General features: G+C 35.4%; 1 protein-coding gene across 1 annotated transcript in view; it reads left to right on the forward strand.

Annotated features, from left to right (window-relative positions):
• The window catches only part of PSMA3 (proteasome 20S subunit alpha 3), a 33,704-nt gene that overhangs the window by 6,440 nt on the left and 10,849 nt on the right, over positions 1-16,415 (forward strand). Inside the window, exons 2-6 of the mRNA XM_036735561.1 lie at positions 1,002-1,084; positions 5,414-5,537; positions 9,815-9,916; positions 9,999-10,072; positions 15,144-15,216. Coding sequence (XP_036591456.1) covers positions 1,002-1,084; positions 5,414-5,537; positions 9,815-9,916; positions 9,999-10,072; positions 15,144-15,216 — 456 coding nt within the window. The remainder of the gene's footprint in view (positions 1-1,001; positions 1,085-5,413; positions 5,538-9,814; positions 9,917-9,998; positions 10,073-15,143; positions 15,217-16,415) is intronic.

A 16,415-nucleotide genomic window follows, 5' to 3' on the forward strand; every position in this document is an offset into this window, starting at 1 on the left:
CCTTAATGATCCTGATAATTAAGGTCCTCTTTACTCTGGTTACAAACTGCTTTGTTCCAGCATTACCTTATACTATTCCCCTTAGCATTTTGCAGTTTATCCAAACTGGGTTAATATATTTAATGCATAGTCATCTCAGATTTTATGCCAAATGTTTGCCTATAAAGTGGGGTGTGACTATTACGTGAAGTTTTTTTTTTAACTTGTGCTGATATTTTTTTCCTTTTTTTTTTTTTTTTTTTTTGGCGAGGGGAAGGCAGGGCAGTTGGGGTTAAGTGACTTGCCCAAGGTCATACAGCTAGTCAGTGTGTCAAGTGTCTATGGCTGGATTTGTACATAGATCCTCCTGACTCCAGGGCTGGTGCTCTACTCACTTCGCCACCTAAATTTGTGCTAATATTACTTAAAAATCCATTTATTACTAAACTGTCTTTGATGCAAGATTAGGATGCATGGAGTACTCATGAATATGTGTTAAAATTGAATACTGACTATGCTGAGAATTCTAGGCTTGGCATTGCAAGAGAGATAAATGCATATCCATGTGCCACTGGTGAATACGTTGCTGCTCTGTTTGCCTTTCAAACAGCATGGTGAACAGAATTATACCATGTAATGATTACATGATGAAAGGTTATAAATCAGTTATTGGACTGAAAAAATAGGGTGTGACAATTTATGCCGTGAAGTACGGTACTGTGCCATCTCCCCACCTCTGCATTTGCATAAGCTATCCCTCCTCGCTGGAATGTATTCCTACTTAATATCTGCTGTTCAGAATCCATATCTTCCCTCACAGGCTAGGTTTACCTAGAGCACTATGTCTCTTCTCTCCCCTCCCCTTTAACTCTCTACCATGTATTTACTTAGCAGTGTGCATCTTTGTTTTATCCTCCAATAGAATGTAAATTTCACAAGTGCAGGGATTGTTATAGATTTATCAATACCAAAGATGCTATGTTGGTGCAACAAGCTTATTTTTTGCTTCTTTTTTCGTTTAGTATGATCTGTCAGCCTCGACGTTCTCTCCTGATGGAAGAGTTTTTCAAGTTGAATATGCTATGAAAGCAGTGGAAAACAGTAGGTAAGGAAAATATTTCACTTGCATAATGAACTTCCAGGCAAATTGTCATTGTCAAACAAATACTGTCTTGTAATTTTGAGATGCTAATTTTCTTGTGTTTCAAAGATTTTAGAAATTTGATACTTTGTTTCTAGATCATTCTAGAAACTATTTCCTTACTATTTATTACTTTCCTCTAAAATGTGTTATTTTTGTAGTTCCCTTCAAAGATCCGAACAAATGGCAAATATTCACTGTTTCTTTTTACTCAACATGAGCAATATGATTTTTTTTGGTGAAGAAATATACCTTTTAAAAATAAATTTTCCTTTTTATTATGCATTTAATAAGTATTAAAAAGTGAACATTTCAGTATACAAGATAATTTTATTTGAAACAACTTTTATGTGTGGTTTTTAAGAGTATATTAAATTTAACACACATATATGTGTGTGTGTGTATATACAAGATCTTGTGGAGAAAGCACAAGTAGCAAAAGTGATGGCATAAAACTTCGTGTATTAAGTGACATTTCAGCTGAGCCTTGAAGGTGAGATTCTAAGAGCCAGAGGTGATAAAGGAGAACATTCCAGACATGGGGACAGCTAATGCAATCAAATATTTGTGTGAAGAACAGTAAGGATGACAGATTTTGGCTGAACCATGATGTTCATGAATGGGAGCAACATATAATAAGGTTGTAAAGATGGAGTGATGCCAGGTTGTAAAGAGCTTTAAATGCCAGAGGAGTTTGTTTGATCTTAGTTAAGGTAATAAGGGAACTTCTGGAGTTTGTGTAAGGGAGTAACATGGTCAGATTTATGCTTTTTTTCGGAAAATTACTTTGCAACTCTGTGGAGGACAGATTGAGGTGTGGAGAAGACTAGAGGCAAGGAGACCACTTCTTAAGTTATAGTGGCAGTCTGGTTGAGAGGTTTTGAGAGCCTGAGCTAGGACAATGATTGTGTGAGTGGAGAGGAGATAATTACAGGAAAGCTGTTGTGGAGGTGGAAATGATGAGATTTGGCAACTGATTGGCCATGTGGTATATGAGGAATAGAGCTTGAAAGTGTGGGTGACTGGAAGGATGGTGGTGCCAGATAGGAATAGGGATGTTCAGAGTGTGGTGGGTCATGGGATGGGATGGGAATGAGTTCTGGTTTTGGATCTTTTGTATTTGAGTTTCCTATGGGACATCTAATTTGAAAAAAGACTGAGAAGGAGTAGAAGAGAACCAAGGCAAAGCAGTAGCACAGAAACCTGTGGGGAGGAGAGGTGGTCATCTGTGCCAGAGAGATGAAGAAGGATGAGGATTGAGAAAAGGTCTTTGTATTTGGCAGTTAAGAAATCATTGTTAACCTTGGAAGGATGAATTTAAGTGAGACATCATGATTGAAATGGTTAGGATGCTGCACTTGGGAGTCAAGAATTTCTAGGTTTAAGAAATTGAATGAGAAGAGAAAAATGATGGGATTCACTATAGGACAATGTAATTATTAGTTGACACTTATACCATTTTATTATTTTAAAAGCTTACAATCCTTGTAGTAGAAATAAAACTTAATAATGCTTAAAGCTGTCTGACAGTAGAGTGTGCTGGCCTGTAAGATAATGAGTTCCCCATCATTGGAGGTCTTCAGACACAAGCTAGATGACCACTTGTCGTGGATGTGAGTGAAGGCTACAGGTTAGACAAATGACCTTTTAGGCTTCTTCCAAATTTAAAGTTCTTTGTTGTCCTGTTTTGCAGATAGAAATAGGGTTCAAAAGGCCTGTGACACTTAATTGCTATTTGACTTGCTTGTGTTGGTGCTGTAATCTTTGACTTCAAGCTTAATATGCACCATCATATCATGCTTCCTTTCCTGGGATACTTAGAAAAATACAAGTTGTAGAGACCAGCAACTTGCATGTCCTATGTCCCACTCATCTTTTTTGCATTAGAGGCCCTGAGGTTATCAGTTTTGAACTGCCGTTGCAAGAGACAAATGTAGCCAGTTTGAAGCTGATAGGTTGTTTCTTAGGTTCTGAGTTTCAAATGGTAAGTAATGGAGACATTTTATAGTTTTCCTAGGACTAAAAGCCAAGTTTTTCTCTTGTAGAGATGATCCTGGTACCATCTGTTTTGCAGACATGTGAGGTAGAACCAGGTGGACTTTACTGAATGGAAGAGCCACATGGAATAAAAGATATATATCAAAATCAAACTTTGGTACCTTATAATATCTTAGACAAATTATTAATAGAATTGGCAGCATTAAACATTATTGAAGAGATTTCACAGTAGTCTTTCTCTTAAGTTCTTATGGTCATTTCGTAAAGTACTTTGGAATTCATTGAATTTGGAGAACTTAAAACCCAGTTTCCATTTCTTCCTAACCATTACTTATCATCTTCCTATCCATATCACTTATATTTCAGGCAAACCAAACAGGCTTTTTTTTGTATTTCAGTTGAATTTTCTATTGGCAGTTTGGAATAAAAAGAATCCTGGAATGAAAATCTTGTATATACGAGAGCCCAAATCTAGACTGTTCTTAAAAGTTATAATTTTATCCTTGAAGTAGTATTTAGTGTTTCATTTTTGACTGATAGTATTATCTTCGCATATAATAAGAAAATAGCTATACTGCATAATGTACTTGATGCAATGTATACTTAAAAATGTGTGTATAAATTGTATAAATCAGACTTTTCCCATTGACATAATAAGCCACTTTGTTTTCAGTTCCATTTTAAGTTATAGACATTTTAAGAGAAATCTCAGAGCTAAAACTTTTTATGCTGTAACTCCTTAAATTCAGTCATTGTTTATAAAATAGGCTTTGTACCTAAGAGAAATCAAAAGATAGAGGAGTGAAAAAATAATTTCTGAAGCTACCTAGGGAACCTACCAAAATAACCTTAAGACATGGTTAGTATTGAGTGTCAAATTAAAATTGAATCTTTAGATGGTGGTGAGCTAGATTTGAAACCTTTGAGAGAAATACAAGAGTTTTATATTTTATGTGATAAGAAATCTTCATGGAGTTTTTGAATAAAGGAACTAGCTGATGAAAGTGGCGTTTGGAAGAAAGTTTTGGAAAACTAGTCGGGAACAGGAGTAGGGGCAAGCTAGACTAGTCTTAGGAAAACCAGCTAGGAAGCTATTAAAAATAACAGGGACCTAGATGACATTGGTGACCATGAAAATAGAGAAGGACTTTCAAGGGAATAATTGATAGGACTTGTGATTGATTAAGGGGAATGAAAGAGATAAATCAAAGATAATTTCCAAGTGTAAAGACTAGCAAAATGGTGTGATAGAGTTGAAAGAATTAGGGGAGTTGGAGAACAAGCTGTTTTGGGTGGGAAGTGATTTTATTTTGGATATGTTTATCTTTCCCTCAAACTAAGCATTTACATTAGAAGTTTGTTACCAGGAATATTAAGCAATTTTCATAAAGCTGCCACATTTAAATGATAGTTGATTTTTAGTATTGTTTTTTAATTCATTCTAACCTGACTTATGGACATTATTTGAATGTCAAATAGTTTACATCTGCTCAAAGAAAAGTACTTTTTCCTTCATAATAGATTTATATAGTCAAATATTGATTTTTTTATTTCACTCTTTTTTGGTCTCTCGTCTCATTAAATGAAATAGGGATATGGAATTGACCTGGACAAAGAAGTTGTTGTTATTTTAGTTAACATTTATGTTGCACTTAGTGGCTTGCAAAACCATATATTTTGCATGTATGATTTGATCCTCGCAACAACCCTGTGAGGTGTGTGGTATTGTTATCTTCATTCTGCAGATGAAGAATATGAGGTTGAGAAAAGTTAAAGGACTTGTCCAGGGTCACAGAGTTAGTGTCTGAGGCAGGATTTGAATTGAGTAATCCAAGTCCAGCTCCATATACTATGCCATCTAATTAATTCTAGCCCCTATCTCAACCATGATTTTAGCATATAGGCCTGAAAAAACTTAGTATGTGCAAGATACCTTGCACTAGTTGTTTCAATTTGCTTAGGATGGTTTTGCAGCTACAATGTATTTTATGGTTACAAATGTTACAGATAGCCATTATTCAACCAGCATTTATTAAGTGTCTAATGTTTGCCAGGCTGGGGATACAAAGACAAAAATAATGGATAACCATGTAGGTTACCTCAAACTCAGTTCTCTGATTTTTGGAGGAGGCAGATTGGTTCATTTGGAATGAAGTGTATCTGAGTTGTGGGTAATCCTAATCTGTTTCAAAGTACTTTTTTGTTAAGCCATGTATTGTTTTTTTTAAACTATAAGGAATATGAACTCTTCCTTTTTCAGTTTAAAAAAATTAATTTTCCTCCCACTTGTTTCAGTACAGCTATTGGAATCAGATGTAAAGATGGTGTCGTCTTTGGTGTAGAAAAATTAGTCCTTTCTAAACTTTATGAAGAAGGTTCTAACAAACGCCTCTTTAATGTTGATCGACACGTTGGAATGGTAAGATAACATTCCTCCCCTTTAGGAAACTTTCTTTGAAATAATTGTATTTGCTGGGTTGTGCTTTTCAGTACTAAACAAAAAAAGACTTTAAACAACTTCAAGCATCAGGACTGATTCTAAAAATGGAAACTGGAAAATATCTCTAGTAGTGAAGCAGCAGTCCTTGAGCAGTGAGCAACAGTTAAAATATCTAAAATGAACTAAAGATTCCTACTAGATAGACTGTGATTGGTTGGTTTGCCATTAAGAAATTATGTGTATACTCAGTGGCCAGTGGTGATTATGAAGCCTAATGAGAAGACAAAGAATGTTGAGCAGTATGAGTGGTAACATATCAGAAATGGCAATTCATTGGGATATTCTGATGATAGATGAAAGCCAGGGACAGAGACAGAAGGTAGAATAATTCAAACGTTGGAAGACAACACTATTCAGAGCTCAGTAGCTCCTAAGAGAATCAGTGTGCCACGTTATAGACATGTCAGCTGTAGGATACTTGTGAATTCAGGTCAGAAGGTGGATGAATAGGGCAGTAAGTGGAAAGATAATTGCCAAGTCTTCTGTTTTCATTAGAATATTAGTGTATTTAAGTAATGCCACACTGCAGATCTATCCAGTTGTATGTGTCAGCAGTCTAGGAGGTGGTACAGTAGCAATCAGAGCTATGCTAGAGATAAATAACGTGTTTTAGCTATCTTAAACTAGCAGGAATAAGGTTAATATAGAACATGGATTCTGAACTTTTCCTAATGAAAAGATCAGAGGCTGCCTTCTTGCTTGGTCCCAGTGATAGCTGAAAAGGTGAAAAAAAATGTAATAAGCAACTTCTGAGGCATGTGTATTTTCCTTAACGTTTTGGTGATATTAAGTTTTGATATAGCTGATAGAAAAAAAAAACTGGCAAATCATGAAATTGCAGAAGAATTTGAGGTTTTTTTTTTACAAAGTTATATGTACAAAAAAAAGGTTCCTAAACAATTTTATAATCGTAATGAAACCAATCTGTTTTGACACAGTGTTCCAGTTGTCAACCAAGCATACCCAGCCTTAGTTTTAAACCACCTAAGGGCAAGTTCAGTGTTATATGCTAATGCTATAGGCTCCCATAAAATAAAGCCTTTGGTGATTGGAAAGTGTAAATCATCCTAGAACTTTCAGAGGTGTCACATAATTGTCTGATGCGTAATCATAACATCTGTTTACATAACCCTTTAAGGTTTTTATAAAACCTACTCCACAACAACCTTGTCAGGCAGATAGTACATTTATTCCCATTTTGTAGATGAGTAAACTAAGGCTCAAGGGAAAAAATAAAAGTAAAATGTCATACAGCTTCTGAGTGTTGAAGCAATGATTAGAACTCTGAGTTTTTGTCTATCCCTTATTTCATTCTGTCATCTTCTTGTAGCTTCACTGAAGACCATTCTAGAAACATAGGCCTAGCCAGAGATAGCAAAACAGTACTATAATTAGGTAATTGTAGAGCTCACTTTGTGTTTTTCCTTGCTATTTCTGCCATCATTTTGTATCTTCTCTGAAGATCATTTTGGAAACGCAGGATTAGGTGGAAATAACAAAGCTGTTACTACTACTAGGTAATTGTAGAATCATCTTGAGATGATTATCTTTCTTCATGCTAATCTTGCCTCGTTTACCCAATATTTGGACTAAGATAATACTCAAAATGTTATTAAAAAAGATTTTATGAGAAAAGTTGATTATGTAGCTACTGTAGAAGACAGTTTATGTTAAATATGTAGTTTTAAATGTTGCCTAGAATTCTCTTCAAATGTTAAATGAAGGTTTATTGAACATTTTAGCCTAGTGTCATATTTATAGACCTGTCATCTTCTGGTGGATTAAAATTTGTAGATTTAGGAGTAAAGCCTTCCTTAAAAATGCTAGCACAGTATTTGAAATGGTAAAGAACACTTCTCTAAATCCCATGAGGAAACGGTGCACATAAATGAGTGGGTGTGGTTAATAAAGTGCCAGTGATGTTTTTATGGTGTAGATAAATCTTTAAATGTTACCAATGAATTAAAGAATGCCAATAACAACAAAATTGATGATTTCCTGGAGAATAAGGAAAATACTTTTAGAACACTGTCAATATTGTAGTCTCCTGGAAGTCATATCCTACAGTCCACCTTGTGTGAGAGACACAAATAACCAAACCAAAGCAAATATTGGGGCATTTTTTTTTTTGAGAAAGCAAAATATGGAGGCAGGGAAGGATCTTTGTCCATTCAACATTATTTTGATACCCACACTATCTACATCTAAAACTGCAGTTTAATACTAAGAAATTGTTCTTTATGGGTGTTCCCCTCCATTCCATCTCCCTAGTATGTAGTTTTCATGAATTTCAGCTGCCAAAAAAGTTTTGTTACCTTTTGGCCAACATTCTGGTGATGAGCTTCTCTCTAGGCTTTAGATGATGGACACATTTAGGCTCATACTGAACTTGAAGCCTCTACCCCCAGAATTTGAACTCTGCTGACATAGCATTTGAGATTCCAGGTTGCTTTTCATTAGAGATGGACTCGAATAGGCAATAGATAGAGCTATGCCTGCAACACAATAACTAGATATAATAGTGACCCTAAATTATTAGGAAAAATTGTTATTATTTAATATACCTTAAAATAGGAAAGTATATGATCATTGTAGAATATACCATTAAAAATTCCTTTCAATTCAAAAAATGTTTATTACATATTTATACTACATGGGGCATTGTTCATACAAAGATAAAACCTAAATGGTTCCTGTCCCCAAGAAGCTTACATTTTTCTGGGGGGAGTATAAGATACACATGGACAAGTAAATACAAAATACTTGTCGGAGTTAAAAGGCACTAACAACTGAAGAGGATCAGGAGAAACTTAGCTTGAGAAGTATCACTTGGGCTGAGCCTTGAAGGGGACCTAGGGATTCTAAGAGGCAAAGTAGAAGAAGGAGTGCATTCTAGGTATATGGGACAGCCTGTGCAAAGACAAAGTTGGGACATGAGACATCAAATTCAAGGAATAGCAAGTAGGACTTTTGGACTGGAATGTAGAGTAAAAGAGACTAAAATGAAAAAAGTCTAGAAAGATAGGTGGGAGCCCTACTGTGTAAATGATAGGTTGAATGGTTACTATTTTATCCTAGAGGTACTAGGGACCCACTGAAGACTATTTTTTGTTTTATTAGCATTGTATTAAAATTTATTTATCTGAAAAAATAATACCTTCAGCACTTCATTCCATATCTGTGCTAGATAACTGAAGGCAGCATGTAGCATTACACTTTGTGTGTGTGTGTGTGTGTGTGTGTGTACACACATAATACATATATGTGTACATGCATATATATATTTGAAGAGTAAAGATGAATATTATATGAAATTTTATGTTTAAAGGTGCTTGACATTTACAGTTTATACCTTGTGGTCCCATGCCACCTATAAATGAAGAAATCTGATCAGGAAGCACTGCCAGTCCTTATACCATCTTTCCTCAGTCCTAATTCACAGTTTTAAGGAACTAAAATAGCACCTATCTCCAAAGAGATTGAATCCACTTGCTTTAATGTTACAGAATGTATTGGTTTATGGTATAGGAGGTAAAGAAGGGATCCAAAAGTATTGCATTAGTCAGAGAAGAAGCTTAAGTAAGTTCTTCCAGGTTTTGTAAATAAAAGGAGTATGTGTCTCTGTCTCTTTCTCCCTCTCTTCCTTTCCTTTCCTCCTTTCTCTCTCCCTCTTTTCCTTTCATTTTAAATCTCCAAAATCTCACAAAACTTAATGAGTTTGTGGTTTGTCATTTGTTAGTTTCACATTTCTGTTCATTTTCTCGCAGGAACTAAAACAGAGGTGGTTTAAGGTTTTTTCCTTGTAAATTAAATGTTTAATAATCTCCTCAGCATTTCGAATCAAACTTGAATAAAGATGATTTGGCCTTGCATGCTTTTATCTTTAAGAAATGGAAGAGGATGAGAAATATAGACTACTTTCTAGCTTCTTTTGAATTTGAATATTTAACAAAATTTAAAAATTATACTTCAAAGTGTATGAATTCCCAGATCAGACAAACCCATAGTTTAACCAACATGCATTATAGAACAATTTTATGGGTTAAAGAAAATTTATCTAAAGAAAATTCGCTGAAGTCTTAAAGCCTCTTCTCACTCACTGCCTAAACTTGTTTTAATAACATAACTATATATCTTTTTTGATTTATGATAAAACACTTTTTTTCTTTTAAAGTTGATGTTTTTCTTTATTTCAGGCAGTAGCAGGTTTGCTAGCAGATGCTCGTTCTTTAGCAGACATAGCTAGAGAAGAAGCCTCCAACTTCAGATCTAACTATGGCTATAATATTCCACTAAAGGTAAATGAAATTTTGAAGTACTAGTTGAATTTTAGTAAAATTAACTTATTTAGTAACTTCTTTTTATCTTTTTGTTCTCTAGCACCTTGCAGACAGAGTAGCTATGTATGTACATGCTTATACACTCTACAGTGCTGTCAGACCTTTTGGTTGCAGGTATGAAATTTTATTCTGTAAAATGTCCTTGAACGACTAAAGTTATGTAGTTCTAAGCTGTCATCTTATAATTAGATGATTGATACCGTCTAGATGTCAAGAGAAAACAGAGTAATTAATATTTGATAATAGAGGTAATAAGGAACCATTGGAGTTTGATATGGTCAGATCTGTGCTTGAGAAAAATCACTTTGGCATCTGGGTGGAGGATGGAGTAGAGTGAGGAGGCAGGAAGATCAGTTGTACTGTTGTCATTAATCAAGGCAAGAGGTGATGGCCTGAAGGTGGTAAAGTAAAGAGAAGGTTAGATGAGAAAGACGTTGTGGAGATAAAAATGGCCACATTAAAGAGTGGAGGATAATGAGACCTTTTTTTTCTATCTTTGATCTCCTTGGGGCATCTTCCTTCACATGGGATCTTTGGGTCAAAGGATATGGATATATTGGTCATTTTGTTGCAGTTATAAATTGCTTTCCTTCATTTACAACAAGAGGGGGTTAGTGAGCTGTAGTCTCTTTGGAATCTTTTAACTAGAACTTAGTTTTCTCTAGATTCCCACCACAGGTATCCATGCCATGTAAGGAAGATAAGAGTTTCCTATCAGTTTTAAAAAAAATTTTTGGATTCAGAGTTGACTCTAGGTAAAATTCCATAGGCAAATTTGGTTTTGCTAGATGTCTTTTCATCTTCTGATGTCCTCTCTATTACTTTCCTTCCGTGTACTTACTTAGGGTTCCTGTTTAGCATTCTGCGTGTTACATCTCTGCACACTTATTAAACCCTTCCCCAAACAATTCTCTGTATTTCCACTCCAAAATTTCTGTTAGTTCAGTTGTCATAACTTCAGGTTTTCAGGGGGAAATGCTCCATTTAAATTCAGACTATCAATCTGGTGAACTTGAAACACCTATTATATATAAGGCCTTAGCCTTTATTGTAAAGTCACACAAGGAGTTGATTATACTGAGAGGGGCAGGGTTAATAAAATAAATATACATATGAGTAAATTCAAAGCATATACAAGTAATTTCAAGAGCAGGGATATCTGAGAGGATCAGGAAAGGCCTCCCATGGGTGCAACTAAGTTGTACTTTGAAAGAAGCTAGAAAAAGAAAGAAGCTAGAGATTCTCTAAGACAAAGATGAGGAAGTGAAATCTACGTATGAAGGACAATCTATGCAAAGGCACAGAGATGGAATGTTACACAAAGAGAACAGCTAAAAGCCAATTTGACTAGGATGGAGAATGCATGAAGGGTGGTAATATGAAATAAGACTCGGAGAGGAGTCAGGAGCCATATTATTAAGAGCTTCAAATGGCCAACTAAGGATTTTGTATTTTTGTATTATGTATTATGTATTTTATTCCACTGGGGACCCACTGAATTTTTTTTTAATTGGAGGAGTGACAAAGTAGGATGTAGGAGTACTGATTTTGGCAGCTGTGTAGAAGATGAGTTCTAGAGAAGATAACACTGGAGGGAGACCAATTAGGAGACTTGCAGTAGTCCACGTGAGAGGTGATAAAGACCTGAACTAGGTAGTGTCCTTGTGAATTGACATAAGAGGGGTAGAGGTAAAGTCCACAAGGCATGGTAACTAATAAGATACTAGAGTGGAGGAGAAAGGGGTCAAGGATGACTACAGTTGTCAATGTGGGTAACAGGAGTGATGATTTTTAGATTAAAAAAAATATTTTCAGTTTCAGTTTCTTTCCCTCCCTCTTGCTCTCTTTTCCACCCATTGAGAAGGCAAGAAACACATTACCCATTATCTATATGAAGTCATGCAAAACATATTTTTACATTTGCCCAAAAAAGACAACAAAGATGAAAAAAAAACCAAGAAAAATAAAGTGGAAAAAATATACTTCAGTCTGCACTGAGTACTCAGAGGTCATCATTTTCTCTTTGGAGGTAGATAGCATTCTTTATCATTAGTCCTTTGAAATTGTCATGGATCATCGTATTGATCAAAGTAGTTAAGTCTTTCACAGTTGATTACTGTTAAAGTAGTGCTGTTATCATGTATAATGTTCTAGTCCACTCATTTCACTTTACATCAGCTCAGTCTTCCAAGTTTCTATGAAATCATCCTCTTTGTCATTCTTTACAGCACAGGAGAGTATTCCATTACAATTCTATCTTAAAACTTGTCCAGGCATTCCCCAATTGATGGGCATCCCCTCATTTCTGTTCTTTGCCACCACAAAAAGAGCTGCTATATTTTTGTGCAGATGGGTCCTTATTCTTTTCTTTCATATCTTAGGGATATAGACTTAGTAGCAGTATTAGTGGGTATGCATATTGTTATAGCCTTTTGGACAGTTCTGAATTGTTCTCCAGAATGGTTGGATCAGTTCACACCAACAGGGTGTAAGTGTCCTGTTTTTTCCACCTCTCCACCAGCATTTGTCATTTTCTTTTTCTTTCATGTTAACCAAATAGAAAGATAACTTTGAAAGCTTGGGTGGAAGATGGACTGGAGTAGAGAGGATATGAGAGGCAACAAGTATAGATGAATAAGGACAGATTGAAGATGAGATAGGATTAAGGGCCCAAATGGAGGAGTTGACCTTAGCAAGAAGAGCCATTTCATCAGAAATTGGAACAAAGGAAAGAATGGGGGAATGATAAGGGGTTTTGAAGTATAGTGTGGGATAGAAGAGGGAATTGGCGATGGTTGTCCAGTAAGATGTGAATGGCATTGGTTAATTCTCCTTGAGTTTATAGAGGGATATTTTTCAACTCAAAACTTAAATTGAATTTCTTAAGTGTATGAAGATATTTAGGAGTTCTTTCTAGAATCTGGATGCTCCTTAAGTCATACCATATAATGTCCTAGATTTTCCAAAGTTTTTTGACTTAATCTAGGTTTCACTGCCTTCTCAGGCCAAGGGTATGTGAAGCATCTGTGATTTCACGTGAACTCCCTCTGCCATTGCAAATTGTAACCTTCTGTAATGTTTGTTTTAAGGTCAGGATTTGAACACAGGTCTTACTTATACACTCAGTCCAATGTGACACTGCCTCTACTTCCTCAGGACAAAGATAAACATCTTCATTTTAGTTTACCTAGTCTAAACACAGACTTTGAGATTCCTGAGCCATGATTCTTTGGACACTTTAAAGAATATTTTTTAGTATCTCAAATGAAGACTGTCATACAACTTCTGGTACATTCATCACTCATTAGAAGGAGACTGCAATAACAGTAATTTATTTCTACCCTTAGCTTTAAATCTGCCAGAATAAGGAATTGGTGTTTTATAGTTTAATGTTTTAACTATTTTTCTTGAAAAACATGTAAGCCAGTGTAATCATTACTACTTAGTGCATGACTCAGAGAATTATAGACAGCTCTGCCTTTTTTTTTTGGAAAATTTTTACATTTTATTTTTTCCTGTTATAACAATTTTTATATGTTATAACAATTTTTAACCTTCATTCTTCAGAATTTTGAGTTCCAGATTCTCCTTCCTTCCCCTCTCCTGAGAAGGCAAGTGATTTTATATAGATTATACATATGCTGTCATGCAAAATATACCTCCATGTTAGCCACATTGTGAAAGAAAACACAGACCCCTCACCTTCCTCCCCTCCCCCCAAGCCAAGAAAAATAAAGTTTTTAAAAAATATGCTTTGATCTGCACTCAGACTCCATCAGTTCTTTCTCTGGAGGTAGATAGTATTTTTCATAAGTCCTTGGGATTGTCTTAGATTGAATTTCTGGGAATAGCTAAATCATTCACAGTTGATCATCATACAGTATTGCTATTACTTTGTACAGTGTTCTCCTGGTTCTGCTTACCTCACTTTGCATCATTTCATATAAGTCTTCCCAGGGTTTTTCTGAAACCATCCTGCTCCTTATTTCTTAAAGCATAATAGTATTTCACCACAATCATATGCCACCACTTGTTCAATCATTCCCCAATTGATGAACATCCCCTCAATTTCTAATTTTTTGCTACTGCAAAAAGGGCTGCTACAAATATTTTTGCACATATAAGTCCTTTAACCTTTTTTTATTTTTAATCTCTTTGGGATACAAACCCAGTAGTGGTGCTGGGTCAAAGGGTATGCCCAGTTTTATAGCCCTTTGGGCACAGTTCCAAGTTGTACTCCAGAATTGTTGGATCAGTTCACAGTTCTACCAGCGGTGCATTCATGTCCCAAGTTCTTGCCTTTTAGATGATTAGATGAGCCACTTTTGAGCAAGCAGTGAAAACAAGGTGCTAGAAAAGAACATTCAGAAAAAAATTGGAATGTATCCATAAGATTGGAAGACCACATTAGGAGGCTCATTTTAGTACTGAGAGATACAAAAACTACAGGAGGAGTTTTTAGTCTGGCAGGAGGAAAGAAGACATATGAATGCATTAGGGACATGTTAAAAACAAAATGCTTTGTGAGACCTGAGGGAAACAAGGTTTGTTTGGTATTTGAGTTGGGCTTTAAATAGTAGTAACAAGGGAGAGAGGAAGAACAGATTATCTGTGCATAAGGAACAGTGTCAGCAAAGGTACAGAGGTAGGAATGCACAAGTGACAGCCGTCTAGTATTTGGAAAGTGACAATAGAACAGTTTCTTCAGTAGAAGGGTAGGGATGGAATCCAGATTCTATGGGGTTTGATAGAGAGCGTGGGGATAGTTAAGATTTAAGATGAAACTACCTAAAAAAATAGTTTGTGAAGAGCCTTGAGTATTGTATGAAGTCATGCAAGGAAAAATTATCAAATGAGAGGTCAAAGAGAGTGACAGTGGGGGAAAAGCCTACCAATTTAAGTGACTAGGCCATTTGCATCATTAAAAAATGGTTTCAATAATAAGGATAGATGAAAGCCACATTACAAAAATTTTAAGCAGAGTGGGTTGTGATACCAAAGGAAATCTTTCTTAAGGCCCTTTATTTCTACTATTACCTCATCTTTACTATTTCATTTGTGAGATGCTATTAGAAGAACCTTTTCCAGAAACTTTTAGGAACTGAAACCTAGATCATAGTGTCATATTTCTATTCATAATGATTTTGTAAGTGTTATGTTTATGGTAATTGTTATTCTTACACAGTTTCATGTTAGGGTCTTACGGTGCGAATGATGGAGCACAACTCTATATGATTGACCCATCAGGTGTTTCTTATGTGAGTATTTTTTAAAGTTTTTATTGGTAACTAGATGTAAGTCTTTTGCATCATCTTAATTTCTAAATCTCTCACCCTCAAATAACCATGCCTTGTAAATGTGTGAGTACTTCCAGCCAATCTAAAGCTATTCCTTATCTTATACTCCTCTTGCGCTCAAAATTTTTTAAGTTCTGCTGTAATTCCAAAGGGGCTTGAACTTCATGTTTTAAAAATCTGGCCTTCCTTTAATGATGTGGAATTTTATTGAAAAGGCTTTTAAAAGAGCAAAAAAAAAAAATTAATGGCAAGCTCTTTATACTCTCTCTGTAAAGAATATTTTTTAAAACTCTTGTGTTTACTTTTGTGATTTCAAAATCAAAGATTAGATGGTTACTGCATCTTGTCACACAATATGCAATGCATGAAATGTTTATAGGCATCATTCATCCCAAAGATGAGGATAGAATAAAAACTGTCCCTTGACAGTGGGAAAATGGATTATTGGGGATGTTGAAGGAGATCATGTGATTTCATTAAAGCTTTAAAAATGGGTGATATAAAATGTCACATCTTTGAACATAGTTTTTCAAAAAATTAATATACCATATTGATCCAAATATAAATTGGTATTTTTCTTCTTATCTGCCTTGTATAAAAACTGAATGTTAAGGTTTGTTTGGTTTTTGTTTTTAGTGTATACCTGTATATTCTTCTCATTTATTCATGTATTTAATTTTGAGTAGCACATTTTGGGCGGGGGAAGCGGGGGACTGATTCTGGCCAATATCTTTGGCATTGGCCTTGCAGTTTTTCTTTTAAAAGAAAAAAAACAACTTTGGCTCCCCTTTTCTTCCTTCCTTCTTTGAGGGGGAGAGGAAGGGTAGACAGACATGATGACCTTTGAAACAAATAAGTATTGTCAAGCAAAACAAATTCCCAAATTGGCCTTTTCCAAAAATGTTACACCTCTATTTTTTTTTCTTTGAAAAATTTCATTTTAAGGGTATAGCATCTTCAGAATAAGAAATTTAACTTAATTCAAAGAAGTAAATATTTTGTTTTTTCTTTTGGAGGGGGGAAGGCAGGGCAATTGGGGTTAAGTGACTTGCCCAAGCTCACACACAGCTAGTAAGTGTGTCAAGTGTCTGAGGCCGGATTTGAACTCAGGTTCCCCTGACTCCACGGCTGGTGCTCTACTCACTGTGCCATTTAGCTGC

The sequence above is a fragment of the Trichosurus vulpecula genome, chromosome 8 (genome assembly GCF_011100635.1).
Source record: "Trichosurus vulpecula isolate mTriVul1 chromosome 8, mTriVul1.pri, whole genome shotgun sequence".
NCBI lineage: Eukaryota > Metazoa > Chordata > Mammalia > Diprotodontia > Phalangeridae > Trichosurus > Trichosurus vulpecula.